The sequence below is a fragment of the Pezoporus occidentalis genome, unplaced genomic scaffold (genome assembly GCF_034315485.1).
Source record: "Pezoporus occidentalis ecotype Australia unplaced genomic scaffold, CSIRO_AGI_Poc_V1 ctg155, whole genome shotgun sequence".
NCBI lineage: Eukaryota > Metazoa > Chordata > Aves > Psittaciformes > Psittacidae > Pezoporus > Pezoporus occidentalis.
The window spans coordinates 260,035-277,060 of record NW_026913372.1 but is presented as its reverse complement, the minus strand read 5'-3'; the positions used below and the strand labels follow the sequence as shown (position 1 = coordinate 277,060).

The following is a 17,026-nucleotide window of genomic DNA, read 5'->3' as shown; positions in this document are numbered from 1 at the left end:
TTAGGGGCAATACACTAAGCTCTGCAGGTCAGCTGAGGTCAATTTTCCCAAGGGCAGTTCAGATGGTTTCCTAATTGACTCCAGTTTTGACTTTGGCTCATTCCCTGGCATCAGATTCTTTCCCTCCCCTGATGCTCATGGGTAAAAATAATATGAAGCCACAAGCCACCTGAAAGGACACAGTGCTCTTGCAAGCCACCACTCATGGATTAATGTGTCTTCACTCCTTAGGAGAAAACCCTGAGCACAGCAATCCCAACGATAATTTCTTGAGTCCTCCACCTTTCTCAAAGAATTAAAACAATGGAGCAGAGCTCTCAAAATAAAAATAACTTCACATGGATAATAGCTACATTTTTTAATCTTCTCTCCTACATCAGGTTAAGTAGTACCTGATACATCTATAGCTATAAAACAGGTTTCTCTCCTCTTGACTATGATTTATGTGGTTTCCTTTGTTTTACTAGAATGAAGGTTTTTAAAGTCTGAGTTTCAGCTGGCATAAGATATTTTCAGCAATTCTGACATGAAAAAAATGTATTCTAAGAAATTACTCTAAAGCCCTTAAGATACTGATGCAAAAAAAGCAATGCATTCTTAAACAGAGTTAGCTAAGGGCTGATCTAGGCTTCAAAATTAATTCCAGAAGCACTGATGGAGAAAAGCCAAACATAAGAACTAGGAAAGGTCAGCAGAGTAAGGAAGATGAAGTGTCTTTCCTACAGAGATCTTCCATAAAGCAACTGAATACTTGTTACAGGATGGCAGAAGGAAGAAAGGGTGGAAGAAGAGAGGAAGAAATGGTAAAGATGGAATGAAATCTGTAGAAGTGGCAGCCAGCACCTGAACAGCTCAACTTGCTGGTGAGAACTGGAGCCTGAAAAAGAAGAGCTTGTAACAGAATGACAATACACCACCAGGTCAGGGAGATAGGTATCTTAAGTGTAACTGCGTTGACTTACATCCAGGACAAGGCAAAAGGCAGAAAAGCACAGAATAAGGCCGAAGGGAGGCAGCAAAATAAGACCAGGTACCATGTTAGATACAAACATGCTGGTAGCAAAGTATCTTGTTCTTAAGCAACTTACAGAGCAACATGGATGTCTCGCCCTTATTCTTACTGCTAATATACCTGTGGAAGGGTAAGAAATTAAGAATAACCAAATCCTTCCAGTCAGTCAGGAAGAGCACTGGTAAGACTCTGCTTACAGAGGTCCTTCTGTGCTCCCCAAAGGTACATTTGCTCCCTTATTTCATTAAGTACTAGACTGATTGAGTGACAAGCTTCAGAACTTAAATGCCAACTGTTTTCAGATGCTCACTGCCCACAGATTCAGCCAGGAAGGCTTGTGCCGAAGAACGTTATCTGTGGCCATTTAATAACATGCCAAATGGGTATTTGGAACTACCAATATAGAATACAAGTTTTACGTGAGCATCAGTAACAGAATTATTTTCTATAAACATTAAGCTTGCCACAAACTGTGAGGTTCAGTTCCTCTTCTATATTAATAATTACTCATTTAGATTATCCAACGACTGTGCCAAGATTTATTTCAATTAATTAATTCAGTACATTATACCAATGACCAGATTCTTAATTGCTTCCGTTGCCAGCTGGAAAACCTCAGAGTTTAAGTTACTGCTTAGAAAGGATGAATTTCATTAGATTTCTAAGCTCAGTTATTTGCATTATTGAAGTAATCTTCACCACAGCAGAACAGAGCAGCATTAGCTCCTCCTGTCATACAGTTATTTAGATGAGATATATTTCACCAAAAACAGGAAGCAGGAGCTCCTGGAAGATAGCTGCGGAAACAAGACCAACACTCACCTGCAACAGGCAGCTATGCAGAAGGCTACAAGCAGATGCAGATCAAATGTGAAAATCCCCCAAGCCACCTCGCCTCTCAGGAAGACACAGTTTTTCCTATCTTGCATTACACAACTACTGTTTCTTTTATATACATATATATAACACATATATATAAATATATATATATATTTATATCCTTTTCAGTCCTTGACTTCTCTACCTTTGTGAGGGCTTCCTTACCCCAGCACTGGCTTCTGATGCTTCACAAACCATATCCTACAGGATCAATCTGAAATATACCGGTTTCAGGCTGCACATCACAGTTGGAAAACACCCAAGAAGTCTTGATTTTCTTCATGATAGGTAGTGGAATGAGTAAGTTCACATACAGCCACCACCTTAATACTCACTTTTAGCTAGGTTCACCATCATTAGGAGTACAAAAATCTTTTTGACATAAGACGTTTGGGTGTTTTTAAAGTATTGATGAGAGATGTAGTGCTGCTTCTCACATGGCAGTAGAGAAGAGCTGGGGCATTTACACAAGGCTTTATGGAGATGACAATAAGAAATACAAGTCAGATACTCTTTTCCTTTTATTGCTGCTCTTCCTCTAACATTGCATCATCTTCTACTTATCTACCCCAAGAAGCATAAGATTTTCAACTGCTTCTTGATTCGGCCTATTACATCTTTTATGCCTTAACTGTAAAGAAAAATAATTATAAGAAAACAGAAAATGGTAGACATACCTCATCTTAAAAGAAAATTTCACTGACCGCCTGCAGGAGAGCATCCCTTACTGCACTCCCTACTCAAAGGGTGATGAAGTCTCAGCTTCCTTAACAGACCCTCTAAGGTTATGCAGAACATTAGCAGGCACACATTCCTTGTTACAGCAATCTGCCATCAGAGGTACAGTAATTCTCTGCAATGCCAAGGGAGCCACACTTAGGATCTGCTGGACATCTCACAGACTAACTGCAGCACAGGAGAGCTTCATATCACAACAAAAGAAAAGTTGCTTCACTTATCAAAGGTAAGCAAACATCCTAAGTCAGCCCCCTCTACTCTGCCCTGGTGAGACCCCATCTGGAATATTGTGTCCAGTTCTGGGCCCCTCAGTTCAAGAAGGACAGGGAGCTGCTGGAGAGAGTCCAGCGCAGGGCAACCAAGATGATTAAGGGAGTGGAGCATCTCCCTTATGAGGAAAGACTGAGGGAGCTGGGTCTTTATAGTTTAGAGAAGAGGAGACTGAGGGGTGACCTTATAAGTGTCTATAAATATATAAAGGGGGAGTGTCACGAGGATGGATCCAGGCTCTACTCAGTGGCAAACAATGATAGGACAAGGGGTAATGGGTGCAAACTGGAACACAAGAGGTTCCACTTAAACTTGAGAAGGAACTTCTTCTCAGTGAGGGTGACGGAACACTGGAACAGGCTGCCCAGGGAGGTTGTGGAGTCTCCTTCCCTGGAGACATTCAAAACTCGCCTGGACACATTCCTGTGTAACATTATCTAGGTGTTCCTGCTCTGGCAGGGGGATTGGACTAGATGATCTTTTGAGGTCCCTTCCAATCTCCAGCATACTGTGTGATACTGTGTGTGATACGACAGACTAACTGGTTATGCCCTAGACCTCCCTAACCTGCTTCCCATTTAAATACCACTGCAACATCTAATAAATCAAAATCACTTACTGCTAAGTGTAATACACAGATGCACACAGACATTTTTCTCTGTAGTCTATAAATTACACTTTCAGTGACACTTGGCTTATTAGATCTGTGTGCCCTGGTTACATGTATTACATATTTACCTTCTAAAACTAGTTCATTATACTTACTGCTACTTACTGTAATAACCCAGGATGTAGCTACCTGAATAATAAAAGATGTCATTACAAACTTCTTCTATTCATCTACACTTATTCTAAAACTCTATTAATCACCCACTTTATATATTGTGAAAGACAGGAAATTTGGAGTTCCTCATCCCTCTTTATTTAAACACAAAGTTAAAATGCCTATTTGAAAGTCTGTTTAAAACTTCTACAGGTGTCAGCATGAAGTATTTTCTACACCAAACATATCAGTTTTGTTCTTCCTCTTATTCAACAGCTGTATGCCAAGTAATTAATTATATGAGTATCATAAGCCTGGATGTCCATCTATTTCAGCTGCAGACATTAAGGATTTATTTCATGGCTCATATAGGAAAAGAATACTTCAAAGTCTGTACAGTTCCATTTAGTGCTTTACAGATTTAGAAAAGACAAAGGGGACAGCGCAAGGAAAGAACAAAACCAAACAGTAAGAGCAAGTCAATCTGTCCAGACTGATGAGGGCTGGGAGATCACAGACCACACTACTCCAAAGAGGCTGCCTCTCTCCTTTATCTGATTTCTATGAGTGCTCTCAGCTAAGCAAGGTCAAGCCTGGCTACAGTGCCCAGGGGTCTCTAAGGAACAGACAAGTACATCGGGAGCCAAAAAAATCACCCCCAGAAAACAACCCGGACCTAGCACTCCACATACCATTAGCAGCTCTGTTGCAGAAAGCACCTTCCCCCTGATAAAAGGCAAAGCTAACAACTGATAATTTGGCTGTTTTAAAAGCAAGGGTGAACTTCCTACAGAGGAGAGATACTATCTCTTTCTGTGTCTTTGGGACAGCTTCAGTCTGACATGATGTCCTACATACTTTACAATAATACTGAGATTGTTTTAAATGTGAAAAACCCTGCTCGATTTCCTGCCTGAAAAGGAGTGTTACCGTGCCCATCCCTCAGAGGCATTCAGGTTCTACGGATAGAGGCACTACATAACTGCAGATTTTTAGCAAAATGCAGCATAAGATGACACTGCTGGATCACAGTGTTCCTCCTCAGCCTGAGCAGGTATCAAGATTTGACAGCTCTAGGAACAGCCACCATCTTCCTCCTACTGCATTAAAACTAGAGCCTTCTAGCCACAATACATGTGAGAAGAGAGCCAGCAACAAATAACCTAAATATTGGAAAAAAATAAGACCTTTCATTGTCTTTTTTTTTTTTTTGTCTGTTTTGAGACTTTAATTGCAGTCATGAGCTCAAGTGACACCGCTGGTGCCATGTGGCTCCCACATTTTGAGAGAAGAGAAGGCAGTCCTTGGTTTATTTCAAATGTGGCATGGGCCCAGGGTTCAGTGAGCCCTCAGGCAAGCATAGATATCCCTTTTCTCCTCACAGTTATGCAAACAAGTTTTGAGCCTCATGGCCCATAAGCAGGTGTCCTCGGACTCTGGCCCTTAAAAACAACCTAAGTTCTGTCTGCACCTACCTGACCACTAAAGGACAGACTGTCCCCTTCTGCTCCCCTAATACATTTTATATACGAAGCAGTCAGCAGAACACAAAGAAAATCAGAGTAGCCTCCTCTGGCCAAGCATGCTGTGCCTAGAAGCCCTCCCAGAAGCTGAAAGCACATTTACTTTCATTTGACCCAGTTTGGTCAAGTCAACCAAACTCTCTTTGCACACCACCATAGGCCCATGTAGCATCACCACACAAGGGGAAGCCAGGCAGCAAATCACCTCAAGGGCTAAAAGCCCATGTGAGAACAGCTACAGAGTAAAACTCTTCAGCCCTGAGCTTTTTCACATCTCTGACTACTCACAGCAGCAAAGAAGCTCCCCAGAAGTCACCAACAGCCATTCCTTCCCTGCAGCAGAAGCAGGACACGCAATAATGCTTTACAAACTCTCCTGCAAATCTTAAACCCATCTCCAAGTACAGGACTAAAGCAGCACGAGGTTTCAAACAAACAAAACAAAACAAACCCCAAGCAAACAAAAAAATTACCTCTGCCAAAGAAATCTGGCACTCGCTGTTGCTGCAGTTGTCCCTATGAAAGCCGCCACCATGAGCCTACGCCTGGTCCTGGGGTAATGCGTCGTCCCATGGTAATGCCGCGAAACAGCAGAAAGCCCTGCTGCAATGGGAAGAAACCGAAGGCGAAACATCCTGTCAAGTAAGAACAACACATGAGTAAAGCAACAGTTCCAGTCATGGACTCTCACACTGGCTGCCAACCAGAAATTTGTTTGCATTGTTTCTAAAATAGGAGAAGTTACAGAAAGTAACTGTCACAGATGCTTATTAGCTGCTCTGAAACAGGCAACCTGCCTAATAAATAGCAAATCACAGCTATTACGTATGGGCATACACCTGTTTGACACACTTTGCTGTCACATCCCAGCTACTTTCTCAGCTGCTCTTACATCACTTTTCAAATTCCTCTTCAGTTTTTCCCCAGCACACTTCATTAAGAGGAACTATGTGTACTCACCTGCTCAAGGGCCAAGGCATGGAATATGCAGGTACATCCTGCAAGCAACTACAGCAAGTAAGTAAGAACCATTTGACCAGAGGGAAAGACGCAGCTGGATTTTAAAACACAAATTAAAGCAAATAACAAGCAAACCTACAAAAGAAATCCCAGCCCAGTCATTCTACATTTCCTAAGAAACCCCTATTGTTCTTAAATCACTTTTTTTAGCTAGCCTGGAGCAAAACAGTTATATTCAATTTTAAGCATAAAGCAAGTTTCAAAGTGTCAAAACTCATGAAATACAATCCATACCCTGTTACACACAGTAGTATAGAGATAAATGGGAAACCAGAGCTACAAATCTAAAAATTATTACAATGGAGAAATCTGAACAGCAAAAACGTCACCTCATCACACACACACACCAGCTACAGGCGGCAAAGCAATTTTTGCTAGCTCACAAGATTAACAGTGACGGGCAAATGTTGCCTCTAAAAAGAAAAGGTGCTGCACTTTATCTCTAACTGATGCAAATTCAACTTTCTGATCATGGGGTCATGATTAAAAAATTGGTCCAAATCTCTTAAAAAAAGAAATTGGGAACAGAACAGCAAAAGAAAGCCCAAGGCCAGCACTGGAAGTGGAGCACAGGGGAGCAGGGGCCCCATTTTTTTCATTCTTGCTGTTCTATTCAAATATTCCCAGACAGCAAATAACTACAGAACACAAAAATAAGGTCACATCTATTGGTTTCTATTTGCTTTTGCAACATGAGATGCCACCATTCTGCTAAACCATTAACTTTAAACAATGAGAATCTTGGGACCATTTTATGCAAACATATCATACATGTGTGATGTGTTATCCTATTTCAGCTATAAAGAGCTGAATGTATTACTGCCATTTTCTGCCGATTAAAGCAACACACAGCTCAGGATTTCATAATGTGAACCACTGATGTGAACTTAGGGAAGGGAAGAGAGGAAGAGGGAGGGAAGATGCACATAAAATATTCAGTAGATCATTTTGAGTACCAGAGCTAAATATCTTTTAATGCAAGAGGTGGTGGAGATGCAGCTCAAGACTTCACAGCACAATAAAGAAATATATAGCAAGGGGAAGGAAAACATAGACAATGAAGAATCATTAGGAAATCCCACACCACCTATTTTTCATTATCAGATGTAAGGCTTTTGCACTGTCCTGGGACAAGAAAGATAGGATGGAGCACCAGCAGGTGATGGCAAGGTGGGATGGAGATGGCAATACTGCTGTTGCTGAGCAGGGCAAAGCCACAGGGTCCCAAGCCTCACCACCCTGGTTTATCACAGTATCACAGTATGCTAGAGATTGGAAGGGACCTCGAAAGATCATCTAGTCCAAACCCCCTGCCGGAGCAGGAACACCTAGGTAAGGTTACACAGGAATGTGTCCAGGCGGGTTTTGAATGTCTCCAGAGAAGGAGACTCCACAACCTCCCTGGGCAGCCTGTTCCAGTGTTCTGTCACCCTCACTGAGAAGAAGTTTCTTCTCAAGTTTAAGTGGAACCTCTTGTGTTCCAGTTTGTACCCAAATGTTTATGGGCAAATACAACAAACTCTGCTGCTCACAGCTAGTGTATCTGAAAAGCATCCGTTTTATATTCATCTGTGTGCGTCTTAACCTTCGCAGTCAGCATTATCATTTTGTTTAATTCTAAGCCTATTTATTTTTAAAGGATTGAAGCTTTAATGGAATAGAGCCAGCCAACAGTGCTTATTGTCCAATCTTCTCCAGCTCCGAACAACAGCAGGTTGTTACGAAAAACAGCTTTTATTTAAAATTTAAAGTAATTTCCATCCTATGCAAACCTGATGCTCCCATTTCATCTCCAGGGATGAATTCCTATTAGATACACAGAGAAAAATCTGCATGTGTAATTTTCACCAAGAAGCTAATAGCTGCCCTTACTTGGGTTCCCCATCCCAATTACACCTTTATATGCATACGATATAATGGATAAGGGAACTGTTGCCAGTATAATTTAATCAGTCAAAATGAAAATCCAAGTCCCACAGTGCTTACTTTTGAGCTTGAAGAGATTTTTACAATATTTCAGACTGTTGGCTTCCATACTGCATAAATGTTTGCTCTGTCTGAGCCCTAAGAAACACTCTATTATCCACTTTGTCCAAGTAATCGCTACCCCTGATGGTGCTGGAACATTCACCCAGACAGTGCCCAGTTGGCAGCAATTGCCCAAGAGAGCTGAAAGCTGGTGCTCACCCCAGTTCTCCATATTCTCCATTTACCAACTGGTACCACTGAGAGAGATTTGTACAAGGATAATTCAGACAAAGGTTACCCAGAGGTGGATTCCAACTACCAAGGCATCTGTATACATTCCTTCCCCCTTCCCCAAGAAAGATGAGCTGCTCCTCCTCTTCAACCCTCCAAGCTTTCACCTTACCCAGTGCAATTTTCAGATAAAGGATTACGCACATCACTGAAGTTATTAGCTTACCAAGATGCATAAATCAGGTTTGAGAATGAAAATGAAATCTAGCAGCAAAAGTAATTTCTTCTCAGCTATGAGATTGGGGCAATATTTGATCACATTCATTTGCTAGAAAGGGAAATCAGATTTGTTTCAGAGCATGATTCAAACTGATGAACCCACAAAGCACCAATCAATAACACGCTACCAGGTCTTTAGCAGAAAGCTAAGCCATAGCCTGGCAATATCTTTCTAACTGTCACTGCAGTAAGGGTTCACCTCTTCCTAAAATCCTCAGCCCTGAAAATGCACACTTCGTAACTCTACAGCTCTGTGACTATACTCCTTATCGTCCCCCTGGGGACAATCAGTGCTATCCCTCAAATGGCCAGCATTTAGTAGTAACCTTTTATTCTGCTCTGAATGCAGCTGCTATTACAGCCATACTACTGCATTTCATAGCATATTTAAAAATTCGGTCTAATATTGCACTGCCAACATGTTTCTGTGTTCTGCAATCACCTCACCATTAACATGGCTTATTTAGTATAATGACTTACTGGGATGATATCCATTAAGTCTCCATTATTCATGTCATCCTCATTTCACAAGTTGCTTTATTCTGCTTAATTGATCATTTAGAATCATAAGACACAAAGCGAAAATAAACCAGCAAAACCATGGCTAGTTGGAATCCAACTTACTAAACTACAACTTTCATGCACAATGTTCCTCTCCTCAATTTAATGCATACGTCATTACTATTAACTATATCTAAATTAAGGAAAAACTAGGTTTCTCTGTTACTATCAGTTGCTCTAATCCATCCCCTACTTTTAAGCTCCCCATGGGCTACCTGCTAGGAACTGCAAATCATCCTAAAACAGCAAGTACTGTACAGAAAAACTAAGCATTTCTCCTTGGTGCATACGAATCACCCATGCCAATTTCTACCAAGTCTGCTACCGCAGGAGCTTCACCTTAGACTTGAGCAAACTGGCCAGAGAAGAGTCAGTAGCCCCAAACACTGCTGCACAGTCTAGATTAAAACAGCCAAGACAGAAAATAATTTCACTGATCTTCAGTGCTAAGTAGAGAAGAAAATACATTGCAAAGGTGCACACAATACTTCTGATTTAGTTTTAATAAAACATTATTAGTAATAACAATTGGATTATAAGGGTGTAGGTCAGTAGCTGGCTTGGTCTTCCCTTGACAGGGAGGTAGGAGTGTTTATTCACTGGGGAAAGACTTTGGTGCCAACTAAAATGGCAGAAGAAACATCACTTGGCAAGCTCAACAGCAACCTCAAATCTAACCTGCTAGATGAGTCACTAGAAGACTTCTGAGTGGATGCAGCCACCACAAACTGCAGCTTTCAAGAAACATGAAAAAATGAGTGCACACGAACAAAATAAACTGGTTACATCTATTGCAGCAGCACTGAAAACAGCACCTTCAGCAAGGATAAAATATTTGCTTGCTACTCCAGACAGTCAGTCTCCAGCAATGCACAGTAGCTTTTTAAGGGGCAACTACAGCCTTCCATAGAAGTGAATGCTAAAGGCTGCTTTTTCCTGGTTAAAGTTTTCCTTTCCCCACCAAAACCCCCGCAACTCAAAAACTCCAAACAAAACCCCCCAAAACTTATCTCACCCCTTATTACGGATAGTGACCCTGCTTCATAACTACTCCTACCTTAATCAGTTCAATGTTAAATTTTCATTTTCCAGTCACTATTCCCAAATGTGAAATTTTCTTTTTCCAATCACCATTCCCAAACAATCAGGCTGCCTTTGCAGATGAGCCACACGGGCAGGCACACCAGAGCAGAAGCATTTTCACAGGCAGAAAAGTTACACCACTTTGAGGAACAAAGGTTTGTCAAAGCACTGTTGGCAGAGGGATAGAAAAAGTAATACTTCTGCCTTTTTCTGTACAAAGTTACAGCCAGCAAGAATATGGCTGCTTAATGACCTGAGTGATTTAACATGCCTTGCACTATCAGTGTTGACTGGATGTGATTTTCCTGAGAATTCTTAACTTTCACAGAAAACCGAAAGACCCTCCATGAACCTTCTGCCTTTCTTCCAGCTTACAGTCACCTACCTGCATGTACCTTACAATAACAGAGCAGCTGAAGTAGACTTAAGAGATGTTTATGGCTCACTTGGCTCCAAGAAAACTCCTATTAATTCTTAGCAAACAAACATGTTTCACAAGAAAATAATGCTGGAGGAGAAGAATGTCAGTAGTCTGAGGAGAAAGCAAAAGCCTCACTAGGCTGTGGACAGTTTAGGCTTCAATTACCTGCAGATACACATCCAGCTCCAGAAAAAAAAAACAAAACAACAAATTTCTTTTTGGAGGTAGATAGACAGCAGATGATCTCAGAATTTTACAGGAAGTCTGTATCTCTTCCTCTCCAACAAAGACAAAGAGATTTGTGAATGCACTAAGAACTTGAATTTGAGTATCACTATACAGTAATTTCCCCCCTTCCCATTCTATTTTTTAAACGGAAACATCACCTACCCCAGCCATGGCCACTTGCTGCTTTAGAAAATGCCTCTCCTGCCCCAAGAGCCACACTTCAGTGGCACATACCCAAAGAAATTTTAAATAAAAAAATCTTACTGAAACAAACAAAAAGGTAACAGCATCTGTGAATCATCTAATAGATGGCAATTTGTGAATTCAAGATAAGAGAACTGGCTCCAAAAAAAAAAAAAACAAAAAAGGCAAAGCAAGTTTGAACCACTGCAGCTGCTCTACCAGCAACACATTATTTGATTAGCTTGAACTACAGAGGGAAAAAAATAATAAAGGTAAGCCTAGCTAATTCTTTGTGCTTTTAGAAGACAACCTGAGGAGCTTACTTGCAGCATGAAAAAGGCAGCAACAAATACTTGGCTCCCTACAAAGTAGTCAGGCAGACAGCACACATATGCTTATGTATGTGCTTGTCTAGAGCAAATGAGAGCAGAGGACCAGATGACTAGTGGTGTCTGACCACTACTGCCCACCACCTCCCTCCCTGCAGCCATGAAACCAAAAAGCAAAATATCAGTGGAGGGAGGACTCTTACTTTGCAGTTCACCAAAACTTCAGCCATCAGAAAAAAAGGGGGATTATATTAATGGAAATGGCAACCCATAGTTACAGGCTTTAAGAACAGGTGTAGAGAAATACCTCTGCATATCAGCACTGTTAGGGGTTAAATTAAGAGGCTGGCAAACTCCTGAGCAACTCCAATATACAGCAAGCATACACTTGGTGTGGACACAAAGGGCATCTAATACAGTGACAATCCTCTTGTATTTTTTAACACCAACTGGCATAAGGCAGGCATCAATTCTTGCCGATCTTCCTGGTGTCTGTATCACAGCTAAGATTTTAGTGAAAAAAATTAAATCACTCTTGAAGCAAAAATGCCTGAGATGGAAAGTTTGCATCAAACTAATGAAAACACATATGCTAAAGTGGTGGTACATAACACAAATAGTCTGTACAGATACTGGGTCTGACTCAGAACACTCAAAGCTGCCACAGACCAGCTTTATCTGCATGACAGACTTGACCCACTACAAATTGTGTGGCCCACACAGATTCACAAGTCTCATGTTTCAAGCACAGGTCAGCTGCAGTGTTGGTCATCTCAAACCATGATCATCTATCTTGCTGTCTACATGAGGATCTTGGGTTTCTTTTCAAAGAGCTATAAAGTCTAAAAGAGAAAAAAAAAAAAAAAGAATTTGAGCTTGAGGGGCCCTGGTGACTTTAAAGAAACCCCAGAGCAGCCAACCTTTTTTATTTAAAACACAACCCGAAAACCATGTTAAGCCACTGATTTGGAGGGGATGGGGCGGGGAGTGTGTAGAGGAAGGGTGACAAGTTGTCACAGGCTGCAGGGATAGAAAGGAAACCTTATAATGAATCAAAGGCTGTTTATGCAAAGCATTTAAGGCCACACATTCACAGCTATTATAAGCCAGCACAAGCAGCTGGCCTGCCCCCAGCTGCATATTCCCACCTTGTGCCAGCTACAGCACAAAATCCCTCAGCACTTTGGTCTGTTCTACCTTCTCCTACTCCATATCCACAGTAGTGCCACCCCAGACAAGAGGATCTAGAGGATCTCTTCACATGGTGGTACTGCCAGCTCCAAGCAGTTGTGGGACTTTAATTAAAAGTTGCTCTTGACAGAGGTTAAATCCAGAGTGCATGAAAGAAAATTCCATGGCAGGTTTCTTTGGAGGAAAAAAGTAGTCACTGCACTCACAGACAAGGCAGCAGGCAAAGATAGCCCAGAATTTACTAGCCAAGAACTTTTCAGAGAACACTACAGAAGCCACAGTAGAACAGTGCATGATCTGGACAGTCAAGCTATTTTTTCTGTTTATAGTATCTTAAATCTTTCACTAAGGAGCAAGCCTGTCAAAGACTTTCGGATGCTATGTACTTGGGCAGCCAAAGTGCGTTTTGACTCAGATTCTAACCGAGTCCTTCTTGCATAAGTGTTCAGAACATCACCATAAAGATACACAGCCATCCTACTCATTAGGAGGTAGCCATGCCATCTGCAGCACACCTTTCTTAAAACTATTCTCTTAAAAGAACAAAGTTAACGATGTTCTTCTCAAAGACATACAATGCTGGTGACGACCCTGGGTAACTGTTTCCTATGGAACTATCCCAAACAGCATCATCCCACCCAGTCACACCAAGATACTTCTTCACTTAATCCTCTGCAATGTCCCAGCAGGAATGCACAGCCTCTACAAAACTAGCAAATAAGCCTTTTTATTGCTGTACACAAACATCCTCAGCCCTGCTGCACTGAACTGTGTTAAAATGTGTACCAGTAAGGCTGCTGGAAACTTCAGAAGAATGAAACAAGTATCTCCATGTCCCAGCTCAGTCCATTTCTAGAACTGCTACTGCAGCAAGTGGAACAGCATGTAACATGTTTTTCTAAGAAACCACACATGATTTCTACAGAACTTATTCTGCTCCAGAAATGCAGAATGGTTGTTTCCACATCCGAGATCTGAACATAGCTGTTGACTCCTTCAAATATCACCTGAAAAATCTAATGCTTCCAAGATACTGCTTCAAAGCCCTCCTGAGACTTCAAATGATTTTGCAAACTGCAAATCTTGCAATTTGCCCTGTTAAACTGCCTGACGACAACAGTACAATCTCTCTGAAAACACCACTGTGAGCTTACCCAGGAACCTGACTTCTCAGCCCAAGAAGCGTAACAGGAACCTGTGCATAGAAGTTACACAAAGGCTAATATAATAAGAGACCTGGAGCTCCAGAGAGCCCCCAGTAGGCAGATATTGATGATGTAAACAAGACGCACTTTTTCCTCCAGAGTATGAAGTTTCAACTTCTTCAGTTCAGGATGCATAATGAGTATCACAAAGTTTCTGCAGAAAATGGGTCAGAGAACAAGCCATTGCCACAAGTAAACAGCAGGGATTATGTGAGTTTAAGATACAAAGCTGAATACACACATTATACTCTTTCTAAAATACCACTGAACACCAGAAAATTTAAGAGGATGGTTATCCTCTTAAATATCTCCAGGACCCTCCATGTCCTCTTCTGGCAGCAGCTATATTGGCTAGAGAAGCTGCTGCCTGAAACTGGTGGCTACAATGACCCCCCAAGGAGACCCAGAGAAGCGGGCAGTGATGATACTAGAATGCGTTTCCCTTGTACCCCTGGGCTGGCCAAGAAATGCAGTGTTGCTTCAGAGGGACAAGCACACACAGCATAAGCATCTGTAGCTAGTTTTGTAAACAAACTACTAGTTTGGTTGGGGTTCAGGTTTTTTGTTTAGTTGGGTTTTTTTTTTTGTTTGTCTGGTTTTGGTGGTTTTGTTGTTGTTGTTGTTCTGGGGGGGGGGGGGTGTTTTGGTTGGTTTTTTTTTAAAGCTACCACCCCAGTTCAAATACATTTTTACTGAGTGCACAGAAATAGTGAGTTGCATTAGGGTTTTTGCTGGGGGGGGTGGTTTGCATATTTTATGAAAATGGCACAACTGAGGTTGGGTTGACAGAAAGCAGCAGGCAGCACACTTCTTCCACAGCTCTCTTCCATGCCTGCTTCGCTCCTCCTTCCTAATCACACAGCACTGCGTAAGGCCTTCCAAAAGAAAAGTCAACCCAATTTTTCACACTGAAAAAAGTCAAGCTATTTTCCTACAGCTTCAGGAAAAAAACTGTGTAAATGCTTCAGAACAATAATTCCAAACAGGGCAGATTTAAGGGTAAATATCAGTCAAATTATTATTTCAGCAGAGTTAAAAGTACCTGAGAGCAGGGCCACACAGCATGCTACAAGTTGCACACACCAGCAAGCAGCAATACCATCCTCACCTGTAGTGCAAGCGTATCTGCTGTCAGCTTGCAGGTCAAGTAGTCACAAATAACACAAGAAATTAGATCTTAGTGATTGCAGGGCTGTGTTCTAAAAACAAGAAAGAAACATAATATAGATTATAACTCTTTGCTGACAGCTATGTGCAGTCATGCTCTTTGTACAAGTGTTCATACATACTGAGATCAGTACATGCAGTTCGGACTGCCCACCAAATAAAGCCAGAGGGGGAAAAATGGTCATGTAGCTGATTAAAAGAAAAGGCCAGCCAGACCTCTACTTTAAGTAAAGTCTGAGCTGGCACTCAGGTTTCTAGAGGAGTAAGCCTCAAAAAAATCCTGCTTTGTTTGACCTGCCCACCCCTAGTCAGTAGATGCAACTTAACACATTCAGATTTAGTGTCTTTCCCAAGCAGCTCATTAAACTAAATGCAAATACAATATACTTAAATCATGTCTGATAAAGATCAGGCCTTTCTACACCCTCAGCAGTTTATTAACCCAATTCACCCTACAAGTTTTTCCAAAACCAAACTGCACATCAAACACAGTTTGGCCATTCAGTGAAGTCAGAGGTGTTTAACAAACCGCTATTAAGAAAACCTGCTTTGACATTAGCTATGACACACAGCAGTAATTCATACAGCCTTGGCAGCTCCACGAACAACCCCCTCCAGCAACCACAAAAAAACCGAACCCGGGGAGCAGAGATTCAACTCCTCACTCTGCGCTAGAAGCTCCCCAAAACACTCCTTGCAGCCCCCCTTCGCCCAGGCATTCTGAGGGGGAGCCTTCCTTCTCCTATGTCTTTCCCAGCAGGAAAAGCTGAACCCTATTTCACAGGGAAGAAGTTACAGCATTACTGTAGGGACCGGGGCATGGAGAAGCCGTAACACGCACCCCAAGCCCCGTGTGACCCGAAAAGCCTGGTTTCCCCGGACAGCAGCTCTCCTCAGCTCCTGGGCCTCGACCCCCTCAGCCCTGGGCCCGGGCACCCCGTCTCAGCCTGTTTCACAGTAGAGCACCCGCCTACATGCCCGCAGCCTGCTACCCGCCAGTGCGCGGGGAACAGAAGGGTCAGTCCGAACGGAGACTCCATGGCCAGGCCTGCCCCGCCACCGGCTGCGGAGGAACAGACAACACTCCCCTTCCCGTTGACCAACGCTCACCTCAACCCCGCAGCCAGCCCCGCCGGAGCGCACTCAGGCCCTACCCACTGCAGCCGCGCTTCCGCGGGCAGTGGCACGCCGGGAGGGGGCGGGACCGGGGCGGGGCGTGGGGCCGGTGGGGCGGGGGCTCTGTAGCGCCCAGCAGCCGTGTAGCGCCGGAGGGGCCGGTGTTGGGGTGTGGGGTAAACACTTCACATGCTGGAGGGGATTCCCGCTTGCCCATGTCCGTACCTGGAGCACACAAGTGATTGAGGTGCTGTTGGTGCTGAAAAGCATTCTGAGCTATACAAACCCAGCACAAGGAGAAAGGAGCTCTTCCATCACTTTAGAAATGTGGAAAATTTGACTTTCCAGGAGTGATCACATAAACTGCAAGTTCTTCAATAGTATATGAATTGAACTGCTTTTTCTTGCAGTGGTTTCCACCACCCCACCACCACCCCTGGCATATCTTGTTGAGCTTTTCTGTGTTTCTGATGACAATTCACATTAAAAACCAAAGTGATTATCTCTTGAGCAATGTGTCTCATGAGCAGATAGTTCTGTGGGGTCCAGAACAGTTGCTGGCTCCAGACCTGCAGCAAGGAAAGCCTGCACTGCTGAAGTGCAGCACGACCAGAATTAGCAATGAAATGGAAATCATGGCCTTATATCTATCCCTCACCCTCCAAGCTGTGCCAGCAAGCCTGGCCAGACAGTATTAACCACGTCTTCCTATTTCTGCATGGATTTCCTCCCTAGGTTATTGAATTTACAAACAAAATCTCTGTGGGAGGATTTTTTTTTTCCTTTTGACCATAATATTTACAAAATACTAAGGAAAGTATTTCCACTGAGCTGCCAGCTTGACACGTCCCCCCACAAC

At 42.6% G+C, this 17,026-nt stretch overlaps 1 protein-coding gene across 6 annotated transcripts in view; it reads right to left on the bottom strand.

The window, feature by feature from the left end:
• The window catches only part of MICU1 (mitochondrial calcium uptake 1), a 107,101-nt gene extending 90,806 nt beyond the window's left edge, over positions 1-16,295 (bottom strand). For 2 of the 6 annotated variants that reach the window (XM_062611578.1, XM_062611583.1), the window contains exons 1-3: positions 16,162-16,289; positions 14,927-15,083; positions 5,659-5,820 (exon numbers count right to left, since the gene is read on the bottom strand). In XM_062611578.1, coding sequence (XP_062467562.1) covers positions 5,659-5,820; positions 14,927-14,949 — 185 coding nt within the window. In that variant the 5' untranslated portion in view covers positions 14,950-15,083; positions 16,162-16,289. Of the gene's footprint in view, positions 1-5,658; positions 5,821-14,926; positions 15,084-15,709; positions 15,734-15,892; positions 15,915-16,161 lie in introns of those variants that run through there. The other 4 variants (XM_062611579.1, XM_062611581.1, XM_062611580.1 and 1 more) reach the window with 4 other exon arrangements.
• Positions 16,296-17,026: the final 731 nt, after the last annotated feature.